Source organism: Perna viridis, chromosome 4, assembly GCF_037379345.1.
Source record: "Perna viridis isolate PV_CMFRI_1.1 ecotype Kerala chromosome 4, ASM3737934v1, whole genome shotgun sequence".
In the NCBI taxonomy this organism is placed as follows: domain Eukaryota; kingdom Metazoa; phylum Mollusca; class Bivalvia; order Mytilida; family Mytilidae; genus Perna; species Perna viridis.
Window position 1 is genome coordinate 50613451 of NC_142448.1, and position 15121 is coordinate 50628571.

General features: G+C 32.4%; 1 protein-coding gene and 1 pseudogene across 1 annotated transcript; one reads left to right on the forward strand and one right to left on the reverse strand.

The window, feature by feature from the left end:
* Positions 1-312: 312 nt before the first annotated feature.
* Positions 313-2621, forward strand: LOC148620434 (uncharacterized). Its single transcript, XM_088577005.1, has 2 exons — positions 313-905; positions 1444-2621. The coding sequence occupies exons 1-2, from the start codon at positions 461-463 to the stop codon at positions 1707-1709; spliced, it is 711 nt and encodes a 236-aa protein (XP_088433131.1). The 5' UTR covers positions 313-460; the 3' UTR covers positions 1710-2621.
* An 11868-nt stretch (positions 2622-14489) lies between these two features.
* Positions 14490-15083, reverse strand: LOC148620435 (uncharacterized; annotated as a pseudogene).
* Between the last annotated feature and the right edge of the window lie 38 nt (positions 15084-15121).

Genomic DNA, 15121 nt, shown 5'->3' on the forward strand with positions numbered 1-15121 from the left:
AACAAGACATACAGAGGTAAAAAAATGTAGCAGGGTTAAATTACTTCGGTGTGATTACAACCTTCCCCTTTGTGGTTAAACATATTACACAATTAATGAATTTCATGAATGGAAATTCCTCAAGATTTTATAAACTGAAGTATCACAATAATCAGAATATGTTCAGTACATAAGTTGGCATATCATCATACACTTTATATGGAGTATGACAGCTAACATTTAAAATTGGTAAAAGACAATGTTCCAAAACACAACTTGAATTCAAGAACGGAGATTTTTGACTAAAGTATTATTGTATTATATTGTGCCAATTATTGCGATACCATTGTTGTAATTGTAACTATTTTGTGTTTTTTTTTATTATTTATTTTTTTATTATTATTTTTCTTTTTCTTCTTTTTTTTCAGTTGCTTCCCTTGACCATGTATGGATAAAGACTTGGAATATTGGAAGATTATATATGAGGCAACATTACTCATCAATATTGTCTCGCTCAACAGATCTTACGTTCTATGGAATAAACGCCATCAACAGATCAAACGTCATCTTCAGCGTCAAGGCATGTCAGCAATGTTTAATATCTCTTGTTAATGACGACATATCGTACACATTAGTTCTTGGGAGTTATTTTAACAAGAAAATTCATATTGCTATTGTTAAAAATAATACTGTATATTCTGTACCACATTATATAAACCAATCTGGAATACTTGAATGCAACGAATTTCGAACATTTTGGTTTAGTTGGGAGAAATTGTTATTTCGCTTTGGACGAGGGAATAGTTTGTTCACTGACGAAATATATATGTACGATCAACATCACAATCAACACTTTAGTGGCTTTAAAAGGTTGATGATTAGTTCTCGCTTTGGTCAGGATGGATTATGGATTTTCGAAAATGACGGTAAGACCATTCACATTTTATTTTGATAATTGAACTTGTACAGACATGCAACATTGAAGTATTATTTGACTAAGTACACTCTTTCAGTGACACATAATCAGAGAATACTTGAAACATATTTTTGAATACCTCCTTATTCACTTTTGCAACACTCTTGATTACTCCTTGTGTGTGCTCCGGTTGTCACAATATGCCTTAGATTGAGCTAAGTATGTCGTAAATCTCAAAATCCATTTAGTCACTAAAAATCGAATGATTTGTCTTCAAAGCTTCCGAAGATGTTTATGGGGTAGACCTAGATTTGGGGCTTACCAGACTATAAGAAAAATATCATATCTTCTGGCCATGCATATTGTCGAGAATGAAAAGTTCGTGCATTGACCCGTATTTTTTTTCCTGTCAGTTCATCTAAGGTAATTGATTGGGTTGTTTTTTTATTAATTGAAGAATATATTTTAAATTAAATTAAAAGCTTAACAATATAAGATCATCAATATTTATGTTGTGTACTTATTTCTTACTCTATTTATTTCTTCAGCAAAACCAAATGGTCGGTTTTATGGTACGACCGGCAAGAGGGCCGAAATGAGATTATTGGACAAGCCACACATGATGTCAAATATAGAATGTAGTGTCCTTTGTGATATGAACGATGATTGTTTAGGGTACAATTACAATACTTTAGGCAATGAATGTGAACTAATTGATGGTAATCAGCTGATCATAACTACAGAGAATGAGAATTGGACATTTTTATCGAAGTGTTTACAAGGAAGCTCGGCCTGTCTTCAGAGTTTTAACTGAAACGGAGAAGATAAAGTTAGATGTAACAAATAGATGAGTTTTTGTGTAATTATTTAAAACTTTAATTACAAATATAATCTTTATCTCTTTGACTGTATGTTCACTTCTTTAGCTAGTGAATTTATTTCATAAGAAAAGGGATGTTGTCTGGTACCATATCAAACAGCAACCTTTAGATAAAAAGTTCGATAAGCTTAACTTATCATTAGGTGTTTTTCTTTTATGCCTTGTTGTTGGTCCGACAAACCGGTGAACATCATTGAATTCATGTTATAGTTAACATATACATGTTATTTTCAAGGTATTTTTTTAGAGATTAAATTATGAAAGAAAACAGACTTAAATACAATGATAAATTAATCGGAAAAAATAAATATATGTACATATAAATATTTCACGACTGAGATGAAAACGCACATTGCATTATCACATTCAGTAATGTTGAACAAATTTTAGATATTTCAAATTATGTTTAATTGTACTTCTGTCGCTTTGTTTCCGTCATGTCATCAGTAGACTTCAGTATTTTGGATATTTGATATCTACAAATTTTGTACAAAATGTATGATTATTATAAGCTGCATGGATTTAATGCGATGAATGAATGAAATATTTGGTCTCGTGTGGAACTATCTTTTGAATTTTGATTCATCGGAACCAAAGAAAAGTCTTAATTGTTTAAATATTTTATGAAAATTTTTGTTACTGTTGAAATATGTTTTAACTTTGAATTATTTCTACTAAATTTTACTTTTCCTGTATAATTTCATTTGATATCCACAAATAAAATGCAATAAATACATAAAGTAGGTGTCTATATATTTATTGTCTTGCAAGACATAACATCGACCTAGATAAAGTCGTATGCAGGTGACCTCTGGTGACCTTAACCCGCGCATGTGCTGTAAGGGTCGCTTCTTTAATAACAAATCTGATTGCAAAGCGAAAGTGGTTATTCTACGACAACGAAAGACCGACGGACTCAAGCCGAAAAGAAAAAAAATCGAATATGGTCATTATCTATTTGAAAACTAATCAAGCAGTAGATGAAATGAAATGAAAACAAGACACGTGCTTACCTGTTTATCCGTTATTATTATTTCTTTTACCCAAGTTTAAGTATTTTTAACCCCGGGGAATGTCCTGTCGGCAATATTTGGAAGTAATGGCGAAAACTAATTAGATCAGAGCTATCAATCTTCTCTGATTTGAAAAAAAAACGTTGTTTTCACAATATTCTATGGGTATTATCGACATTTATTGCTACATTTGCATTACAACCAACTTATTTCATTGAATCAGCAAAATTCAGTAGAATCGAAGCTGAACAAATTTTGCAGCTAATGCAGCTTTAAAGTAAAAATTGTTGACCAGATAGAATTGCAATATTTGATATTCATTGTGCTGACACAATTAATTCACGACCGAAAGTATTGTGAGAGCATGACATTCTTGTTAATTAAATAACCAAATCATGACAAATCTTAACTTTTCCATACTTACAAACTTAGAAATAAACTCTACCATAAGTGTTCAAAATTAATTGCTGGTATCTCTATTAGTTTTTCGTATAATACAAATAAGGGAGGGTGGACAACGGTTATTTTAATTTTCTATGCTGCGAAATATCCCTTTTAATTAAACTTTGAAAAGAATATGATGAAGACAATTTTAAATTCATTTTGTTTTTAATAAGCCAATACAACTCTTCCCCACATTTTGCTTGGTCAACTAAATATTTCTTCTCATATCACTTATTCTAAACCTTTGATGAGATAATAAGTTTTTAGAGAATGACTCTACTGGAATGTCTGTATTAACCATTTTATATCAATTTCATGAATGCATCTTAGTAACTAAGACTGATTTAAGTTTTTTTTAAAGGAATGCATGAAGGGTAGTAACAAAATTATCGGACTGTTAAAATTTAGGCGGTAGTCATGAGCAATATTCAAAAGGAAATTTCGTGTAACCAATAAACATTGGGTAAAAAAGTTGGAAAATTAACGCAATGGTTCTATCTTGGTACAGGCATTTGAAATTTTAAAATGGGTGGGTAAATAAGATTTTAAAGCGCGCTTAACTTCCCGCTTATATTTAAACCCAAATAGATAGCATAATACTGCTACCAGTCATAATCGTCAGTCAATAGTTAAAAGAGTACGGAAGATACAACCAATAATCAAGTGAAATAAAAAGAACTAAACGCAATGATGTAAATCCTGGCCACGAGTTCCGAAAAGATCAGAACTTTGCAGGAAGGGTAGTAGGCTCGGAAATTGAAAACATATATAATAAAAATGTATCACTTATTTCAAAACTTATAACCCTTGTTCTGAATCTATCCCAAAAACATGTGTTATTTTTATTCTGCAAAATCTATACGAATACATACTCAACAACTTGTCGTTTTTGTTAAGCTTTTTTTATATGTTATTTTAATCCAATATGAAATGAAAGAGTAATTAAGGGAACCAAGCTTCTAGAGGAAATCAAAAGAATGTAATAAAGGGGCAAATACCAGGCAGGGAAAACAGTCACCCACAACAAAGTACATAAAATAACCAAAAAATATGTACATATCAACAAAAGTAAATGAGCTTCTCGGACTTCACTAAAATCTTGAAGATGAACAGAGTGCATTCCCTCCTATTCTAGAAACATCCGCCAAACTGCTTATAAAAAGTCTACTAAGAGGTTGGCAAAGAGGATAGGAAATCAATGACACGTTGAATAAATATATTATCATAGTGCAGATGTATTCACATCGAGTTGATGACGAACATAAAAAGTCTGTACTGATTACTTCAATCTTATGGCAACATAACATTATTTCAGAAGCATAACTGTAAGAAGTCTAGCGCGGTACAAAATATCTGCTTCGTTGAAAGTTGACAATACGGAAGGAAAAAGGGTAATCAAGGGAACCAATGTTATAGCGGTAATCAAAAGAATGTAATCCAGGGACAAAGACCCGACATGGAAAACAGACATACACAACAAGGAACAAAAAGCAACTAAAATCATACATACAAAGTAACAAAAGCAAATGCGCAACTCGGACTCTACTAAAAATTGGGAGCATGGACCAGGTGCACCGGTATGGTAAGCGTCCTCTGCTTTTCTTAGAAACACCCGCCGAGTTGCTCATAAAAAGTCAAGTCCGGGGTAGACAAACGAGGAAAGGAAAACCATGACCCGTTGAATAAATCAGTTTTCATGGAAACACATCAATATGAGTATCATTAATTGTTAGTACAAGACAATATAATCTAAATACCTGGGCATGTGAGAACAGTTCGTCAAAACCACAAAAAGTCTTAAACAGAATTTAACGTAAGTCATGACAGCGCTATATAGACTAGACGATTAAAACACAACATTTGTCCTGCTTAACTTAACTTTTTTGCAAGTATTAGTTATGACTTATGTTTCAAATCTGGATACTTTTAAGGAGCTATTTATTTCTAAAATACTGGACGGAAGCACATTTTTTACAATAATTTTAGACTAATAGGTATATTAAAAGTGTTTGCAAACATACACTTTGCAAAAATATGTCATTTTGAAGATTTTTGAATGAAATATGAGTGTCACAACCACCAACCATAAACTAATATTGCCATTTTTTAATATTTTTAACAATAATTGGAGACCATTATTGAAATTAAAATTATTTGCACCCTTACAATCTGAAGAAATATGTCATTTTTGAGAAATGTGATGAAAAGTAATATGTCAAAGCCACACACATGATACTTTTTTTATGACAATTTTAACATTTTAAACAATAATATAAGACCATTAAGGTAATTTTAAGTGTTCGCACTCATTTAATTTGCAAAAAATATCTCATTTTCAACAATTTGGTTTGAAATATATGTATCACAGCCATAAAGATAATACTGATATAGACAATTTTAACATTTTTACAAAAAAATGTTAGACTAATTGTGTTTGCACACATGCACTTTGCAAAAATATGTCATTTTGAAGATTTTTGACAGAAATATGAGTATCGCAACCACCAACCGGATACTATTATTGCCATTTTTAATATTTTTAACAATAATTTGGGATCATTATTGAAATTAAAATTGTTTGCACCCTTACAATCTGAAGAGATATGTCATTTTTGAGAAATTTGATTGAAATAAATGTATCACAGTCACACATATGATGCTCATTTGACAATTTCAACATTTTAAACAATAATATAAGACCATTAAGGTAATTCTAAGTGTTCGCACTCATTTAATTTGCAAAAATATCTCATTTTCAAGAATTTGGTTTGAAATATATGTATAACAACAATGAACAAAAATCTTATCTGGACAATTTTAACGTTTTTAATAATAATTTTATAAATCAAATTCATTCTAAATTTATACATAAATCTACAGTTTTAATAATATTTTACATGATTATTTTTCATGCAGTTCGGAGTGGCGATAATACATGTAAACAATGGAAATATCGCGTGATTTCTGTAATTCTCGGACTCGCCGGCGAGATTCTAAAATCAATATTGATTGCACATAACTTTCTACATCCTAATGCATAATATGTGTTTGATAAAACATTTACTTTACTTTTTTCTTTTCGGATTTTGAAAAGGCATTGGACAACGGGAAATAAGTCGATACAATGGGGATGGAGCAATGGGGAATGGGGCTATAGGAAATAGGGTATGGGCCAAAGGGGGATGTGGCAATGGGGGATAGGGCTATGGGGTATGGGGCATGGGGCAATGGGGAATGGGTATGGGGCAATGGAGAATTGGGGATGGGATATGGGGCATGTGGGAAGTTTATCCCATACAGGAACTGTGTTTTATTCTTGCATTTCCATTGTAAAACATATCTTGCAATAATCTTTGTACATGTTCATGGAATGTACGCCATTTCAGCAAATTTTGTAAAGGGACGATACAACGAACTCATGACAACCCAGTTGATTGTTGCATGTGAGAATGGTGAAACAGTCAACATTTTTTTAATTTCAAATTTGAAGTTTAGTATTGTATTTTACTGCCATAGAACAGTTAACCAGATCGTCGGGTTGGGAAAATTACTTCTATGTGTTTTAAGTTAAAATAAAAAACAAGGTCGGTAACATGAAAACAAAATCATGTATTCGAATAAGACGTTGGATGTCCGCTAACTACTATCGCAATAGATATGATTAGGACTGGTATCAAGCAGGTTTAAATGATGCAAATTGGTAATAACTTGAACATATAATGAACAGAACAATGACAAATCTGCTTATTTTAATCTCCATGATGGTACTGTTTTGGAATGGAAGTAATTTCATAATAATAATTTAGGATAATTTTAGGATAATTTCATCTTCTCACAGCTTGTACAATCTTCTTGAAAAATTCAATTGTGATGTAGTTATCTTGCCAGAACACAGACTTAGTGAGAGATGTTGTTCGTTTCTTCAGATTTTTTGTTGGTAGCGGACAATGTATTGTTCTTGTAAAGCAGAATATATATTATGGTATAAATGTTATTGAAACTGACCTCACAAAACGCGTCCACGGGCTTAGAATTATAACTAACATTAACAGTACATTATTCGTGTTTGTTGTGTATCTTCCGTCAGTCAACGATATTGATATCTACGGTAGCTGTATTGAATATCTTAACGACTTGCATTGTATCAACACCACTGGCATCTGGAAGAGTGATTTTTTTGGAAGATTTAAATGCACAGTATGACAATATTCCGATCTCTTCAGTGCTTCAACTGAAGTCTCGGCTCATATTAGACTTCATAGCAAAAGAATACACTGATTCCAACCGACAAAACTGACCACTGCAAAGGACCTAAATTCACTTTTACACCTAGACGGACTACTCTGAACTTAGTACCTAAACCGTTTATTGACTGTGTCAGCACATGCATTGTACTAAGAAATGAAAAAGGTAAGTTGGTATTTGATCATTTACCGATCTTGTGCAAAATTAACATTCCTGTTGACCGTTTCCATACATTATTCGATCATAAAGAAAAACTTTCTTGGAAGAAAGCTACCATTAACAACATCATCAATTATCAACTGAATGTTAACTGCAAGATTCGCTCTGCCATTATGTAGATACAGACTACTGTGACTCTATAGAAAAAAATGAATACCGAAATCACTCGCATATGAGACGATTCGACAAATGAACAACACAAGTCAGAAACCATGCTGAACAAAGGATGTTTGGGAAGCTCACAGGACTGCAAAATACATGAGGAAAATATGGATAGCACAGGGACGTCCACGAGGGTTTGAATATGTGTTAAAGAAATCAGAGTTTCTGATTTAACCTACCGATCTCCTACTGACAATGAAGAATGCTTTGCAAAGTACTATATTGAAATATCCGCCAGTAATGACGACATATATTATACTCCATTTAATAGAGGATAAATCAGACGATAAAAGTGCTCGATAGCAAAATCAAATTTGAGGAAGTTTATACTCATGTGCAAAAGCTCATGCTAAACAAAGCACCTGGAGATGACTGTATGAACACCTATAAGATGTTGGACAGCGACTGATCATGTCCTCCATGAAGCTTTTTAACTCGATCTTGGCTTTTTGATATATCCTGCCATCGTGGAGTTAGGTGAGTATCATTCCTATTTATAAAGGTGGAAAAAAACAGATGTACAAATGTGACTAATACAGACCAATTGCGTTTCTTTCGTCATTCTACAAATTGTTCGAAAGTATTTTACTCACCTGAGAACTCAAACAGGGTATGACTTGTATGCTGACTCATTTCCAAAAAAAGTGCAGTGAACAAAGTTTCAAAAATGACTTGAATTATTTATCTACGTCGTTTGCTTGTACCGGAATGGCAATGTTAGATAAGAAGAACATTGTATTTTCAGAGTGTTTGGACATAAAACGATCTTTTGAAACGGCGTGACATGCTGGTTTGATTTGTAAACTATATGATCTTTGGATTAAAGGTTCAATGTTATGCATTATTGACCAAAGCTATACAAACATGAGCAGTGCAGTTATGATGAATAGCGAACAGTCACGATACTTTCCAAAAGACCGAGTCTTATCTACTTTGATAACCTTTTGCACAGCTTAGAATGTTCGTCCTTTGCTTTTTTACAGAACGGAATTGCATGCGGAAACCAGTGATTCACCAACAACATTGTCTTGTAATCCGATTGGTTTCTGATATTTGGATGTAACAAGCAAATCTCGAGCTTCCCGTTTCATTGAAACTTTGGCAGTAGTGAAATAGACATTAGAACAACTAAACCTCTTCTTGGTATAGTGTTCATGAGTCAGCTGAAATCAAACAAAGCAATCACATTGGCATGCGAAAGAGGTCGGCGAACATTCTACGGGATGCTTTACGTATCCGGCCTTCAGAAAGATGTGAACCCTACTATAAATTTAAGACTGTATCGAGCTGTCGTAAATACGTCAGTCCTATATGGATGTGAGCTATGGGGCGCTATGTAAAAACTTGACATCCAAGCATTGAGAACATTTCAACACACCTGTTCGAAACGCATCCAACGAGTGAACTACATTGAAAATTTCATTAGAGACAAGACTTCCCCTACGAACATCCCATGGAAACGAGTCGTGAAACAGCACGTAATGATATTTGCGAACGGAAGAAACCATGGACAGTGATAGTGATTTTTCACGTTTTAGGAATAGAGTGTTGAATAATAGTCTATTCATTGATTTGCAATTTGCCTGCTGTTTAATCCACATCAGAGCTGAACAATGCAACTTTCATGCAAACAATGTAACCTGTGTATCTCAATCTAAGACAAAACTTGTATTAAATGTGGATCAAGCTATATGGACACCATTGAACACTTCGTCTTATTTTGTCGTAGTACTACTAATCTCCGCAATGTGTTTTGGACTGATATCTTGAACTCTTTTGGAATACACGTTTTTCTGTACCTCGACGAACTATACTGCAGCAGTCCCGAAATCTTACTATGAACAATACTTGACACAACCACAGACATTGAAACCAGAATTGGCAGTTGTGCTGAATTTTTAAGGAACACTTCACACTTATGTTTTGAATAATTTTGATTTTATTGACAAATATATAGTGATTTCTGATTATTATTTTTTCTCTATTCTTATTTTTATTTATTCATCCATCTATTTATTTATTTAACTTTTTAACCCCATCCGAACATTTAGAACCCATCCTAGGCTATGAGCATTGCATTTCATTCTTATAATTTTAACCACATAAGGAACATTTATTTTTGAATATTTTGAAAATGCTTAATTATTTCCTTACGCTATTCATGTTTCACTTGTAAAATTGTAAAGTATGTTTATCAATCTCTGTGAAAGAGGAATTAAAGTATTATGATGATTGCTAAATTTCTTTGCTTAATGTACACATTTACGTATAAAGACTATGTTCATAACAAGAAAGCAACTTTATTTTTTTACAAAAGGTATACTATGAAATTGTGAATATTTCCATTATATTAAGTTGTATTTAGGTGTGGACCTCTATATGACTCGTATTTTGACCACCTCCCCTCCCCCACCCCCAAGAAGAAAAGAAACCTTCAAAATAAGCAGAATTATATTGTGTTAACTTTAAGAACTTTTTGTCTATTTTACTCTTAAGACATTCTTGTTTTTAATTGTTACAGGTTCAAGACTTCAAAGACACATTTATCTCTTTCAACACTTAACGGTTATCTTATTTCATATATGTTTTAGATAAATGAGAAATTTAAACTTCTCCTTCATCTTTAATAATGTTTGAATTTTAGTTTAAACATATTTTTTGTTCATAAACAAGAATGGGTGAGGTATAAGTTTCACGACTTAGATACACCTCCTCCATTAATTTATAATACAATTCATACATGAATAATTACAAACAATGATGTATTAATATAAATACATAAGATGAGTATGAAGACAAGAAAATTAACACATATGAGAGTGATTTTCGACACAAAAATGAGTAAAATTAGTTCAGTGGATCACAAAATCCGATTCATAAATTATACCTTGTACGATTATTCAGTGTATATAAAAAATAGAGAGTCCAACACAAATAACTTTTATTTGGTTTTAAATAGTAACTATAGTCATGCAGGGGTTGTTTCATACTGACCGATATGAAGCTGCCGTGACAAATTGTTTTCCCGTAAAAAGCATATGTTTAAATTATCTCGATCGCGGGATTTACCTATGTTCATATTATACACAATGCTCTTATGGACAATGGAAGTATAAAGAAGTGTTCCATTCCGATAAATTCTCATGATGAAGGGATATATTTGATTTTTATAATCTTTGATTACAAAATTTAAATTAAAAGTATCCTTCATGGAAAAAAAAAAATTGAAAAAAGGCATTATATGTTAGTGCAATAAATGAACACAATGTCATTGAAGAGATTTTATACAATGTACAAAATATATCATAATTAATTTAACTGGTGTAATAACAGTTCATAATGGAGAAATAATTATGCTTTGTTTTCCCCTTTATTGCCATGTATACTTGTGAAGGTCTCACTGACCACTTCTAACGTTTCCGTTACTTTACATGTTAAAGAAATAATTTTTCAGCTTCATTTTGACTACTTATGATCAGAATACAGGGGGGGGGGGGTTCATTTTGGCCCAGAAGTGGTTGGTGAGACCTAAGTGTCAGTCAGGCAGCGGGTGAATCATGCAAATTCTGTAAAATGTGATACACCTAAAAAAAGGCTACACATTTTAATTTCGATATTAAGTTGATTTATTGGTTTATATTATGAAATGTGTAATTATTCATTCAAATCTGCCTGCTCTTAGGAGATAATCAACATTGAAAATGCAATAGATTCTATTGTAGTTGAGTGTCATTCACAGAGTTTTCTCTCTTAATTTGAAATCTATAGTGTATTATATATTATTTTAATCTCCTAAGAACACGGGTTATATAAAAACCGAATATTAATTTCTGTTTATTATGGCATTTCAAACGAAATATCAAAAATAAAAATGTGTATGCTTTTCACCCATGAATCACATTTTGCACGATTGTTAGCTTGAGTAATACTTAAAATTTGTCATATTCATAATCATTTAATGGTGTGATTGCCAGCATACCATACTAAAGACATATTAACGTATTGCTTTTAATATACAAAAGTATCGCTTCTTATTATTTATGTTATATAATTGTACTTGCGTTGATTACATGTACATGCGTGTTCTGCAACGGTCCCTTTTACCGCTGTAATCTGTGGTGAACTCTAATCAGTATCTATATATTGTCTCTATACGCTCCACGGTATCACATAGTGAAGTTATTTTGTGTCTTCTTTTAGTTTGAAAAAATAAATTACTACACAGTAAAATCTCGGTTTGGTTAATCACTGCTCTCCTAATGTTTCTGATTTTCTTTCTGGATCCACAACTGTTCCTCAATTAGTTGACAGATATGGTCCTACTTTGTTGAATTGATGTGCAAAGATTTGTATGAAAAATTTGTATGTATATTTATATAATTCAGACACTGCCTATGATAAAGGTGATATATAATGTATAGAAAAACCCACCGCACAAATATTGCTTTAAAGTCAACATGTGGTTTATTTGTTTACGTAACAACAGTCTTTTTTTTTATTCAGATCTGTAATTCTCACCAAATTCAGAACGGTAACTCTTACCAAGTTCCAATTTCATACACAACCTACTTTTTTCTTTATCTGGAAAGTACAACAATCAAATGACACAATAAAACTTGTCTATAACTTTCTGAATGAAAATAAAACTGACCTTGATGAGTTTTTGACATGCGTAAATCACATCCTATCTGATTATAACAATTTAAGTTCGCAGTCCTTTTCAGAGATTAAGCGTAACAAATAAAATTACTGAAACTAGTACCTATTTATATGCTGTTTGGGATCTCCATGATAGTCATATTTAATTGAATATCAACGACAAGACTAATTTGATCTTGGATCAGATAAAATAGTCTGGTAGAAGACATTATCTCATTGTCGAGTTGGTTAAGTTCAGTTGGAATTATTCGAAAGAATTTTTACTGTGACGATGGTGATTATAATAAGATAACTAACTGGGAAATGAATGATAAAATATCATCTCGAGTGCAGAAGAACACTAAGTTTTAACGAGTGTGCTTAACTTGTTCCGCGGGAGAAAGGTATAGGGTGAAATTGCCGAATTTATTTCGCAGTGTGATTCTGCAAATTTTCTTTTTCATGGAACATTCGATAAATTACTGCTATTTACATAATAAATTAGTATCTTTGTAGAAATTTATTCATTGTATCTGTTTTTATCATCACTTTAAATAGTTACCGCCCGAAGTATAAAATTCATTAAAATTTGTAATAGTTCAATTGATAGGAATGACGTACTATGAAAATACTGTCATTGAAATGAAAAAAGAAGAACACTGCAATATGAAGACCTATGGGTTGAATTTTATTTTACTTGATTGCTCCCTCTCTTGGGCATCCAACCGAAATAAACAAAGATACATCAAATTTTACACATTATGTACACAAATTGTTTTCACCAAACAAAGGTTTCCTTCTGTGTATTTATTATATGCTTATGTTTCATTAAGTTTTCCTTAAAATTGAGATTAAATCTAAAACAAATTTAAACTGTAATGCAGGTGTTTTAACTTTAATTTTAACACTTCATTATTACTCTTCCGAGGCTGACTTTATAGCTGATCTGATCCAAAAGAAAGAATATCGTTTAGCTAGATCCTTTAATCTCAGTTTCCGATATATAGATGACGTATTATCTTCATCTGTGGCAACATCTCTTCAGCACCTGCGCATGGAGTGTTCATATCACAACTCATACGTTATGCCAGAGCTTGCCGAAACTACGCAGACTTTTTGTATCGCGCTAGAACTCTAACAAATAGGCTTCTGGAACAGAGTTATGCTGCTACAAGATTGAAGTCACCACTACAGAAGTTTTATGTATCCATCTGCACCATAAAAACTGATTTATTCAACGGGTCAGTTTTCCTTTCCTCGTTTGTCTACTCCTGACTTGACTTTTTATAAATAACTCGGCGGGTGTTTCTAGAAATGCAGAGGACGCTTACCCTACCGGTGCACCTGGTCCATGCTCCCAGTTTTTAGTGGAGTCCGAGTTGCTCATTTGCTTTTGTTACTTTGTATGTATGATTTTAGTTACTTTATGTTCTATGTTGTGTATGTCTGTAATCCATGTCTTTGTCCCTGGATTACATTCTTTTGATTACCGCTATAACCTTTGTTTCCTTGATTAATCTTTAACATTTATAGTTCAAATTTATTGATATGAATTGATAATGATCAAAAGTTCTATAGAAAATAAGTCATGCTTTCCAGGACGTGAACAACTAACCAACCGAACAGACTTTGATTTGCACAATCTGTAGAGCCTTAACTCGCAGGTGTACCACACACTTGAACAAACTATTCGGATTCGAGCAAACAACACTCTTTACTCGGTTCGCTAATACAAGTATTTGTTTATGCTTAGCATGGCTATACAATAGTATTGAATTGAGATAATTGTTTATATCAAAACTTATAAATCAATTTATTCTTCCGTTAATACCCACATATCAGAACCTCATTTTATTCTCATAATAATAAAAACAAGAAATAGTAAAGTGCAATACCACAAGACAGAGCTGATGGCCGAAACACAAAGAACGGGAAAATTTTGAAGAAAGTTCTATGTCATGTAATAAAAGAATTTAGAATTAAAGCAATAAATCTATAACCCTAAAGTTCTGGACACTTTAAGCAAATCATCTACGGAATCCTTAACGTAACCATCTTTGGCCGTTTCGGAATGCCATCTACCGTGTCTCTTAAGAAGACGGTCTGGTAATCTTAAATTAGCACAAACACTAGCACCTCCAGACTTCAACCTGTGCAAGCCATATTGCTTAATTTTATGAACAAAAGGCTTGAAAGCTTCAATGAAGAGCTCACGTATCCTCGAATACGATAATAGTGTATTCTCTTTGCGCAAAGAATAGACATCTTTACATTGGGTCAAATTTCGAAAAGTAAACTCATCAGAATCGCAAGAAATATCAGCCCACTGCAAATATAATTCCATGTTTTTTACTGAACACTTATTTCATTGTGTACGGGCAATTAATACTGAATTGCCATCTCTATATACATCTATTTTACTATGTTGAATGCGAATTGACATATAACACTCTAAAATAACTATATAATTTCTTCGAATATTAAGCAACTCAGAAACCCTTAAAAAACCAGCAAATGTATTGAAACACTCACAAATTATACGTTGATTATACAAGTTGCCAAAAAAAAAAAAAAAACATGGCATCATACATTTTATGCAGCAATTCTACCGAAATAGGTTCCTTT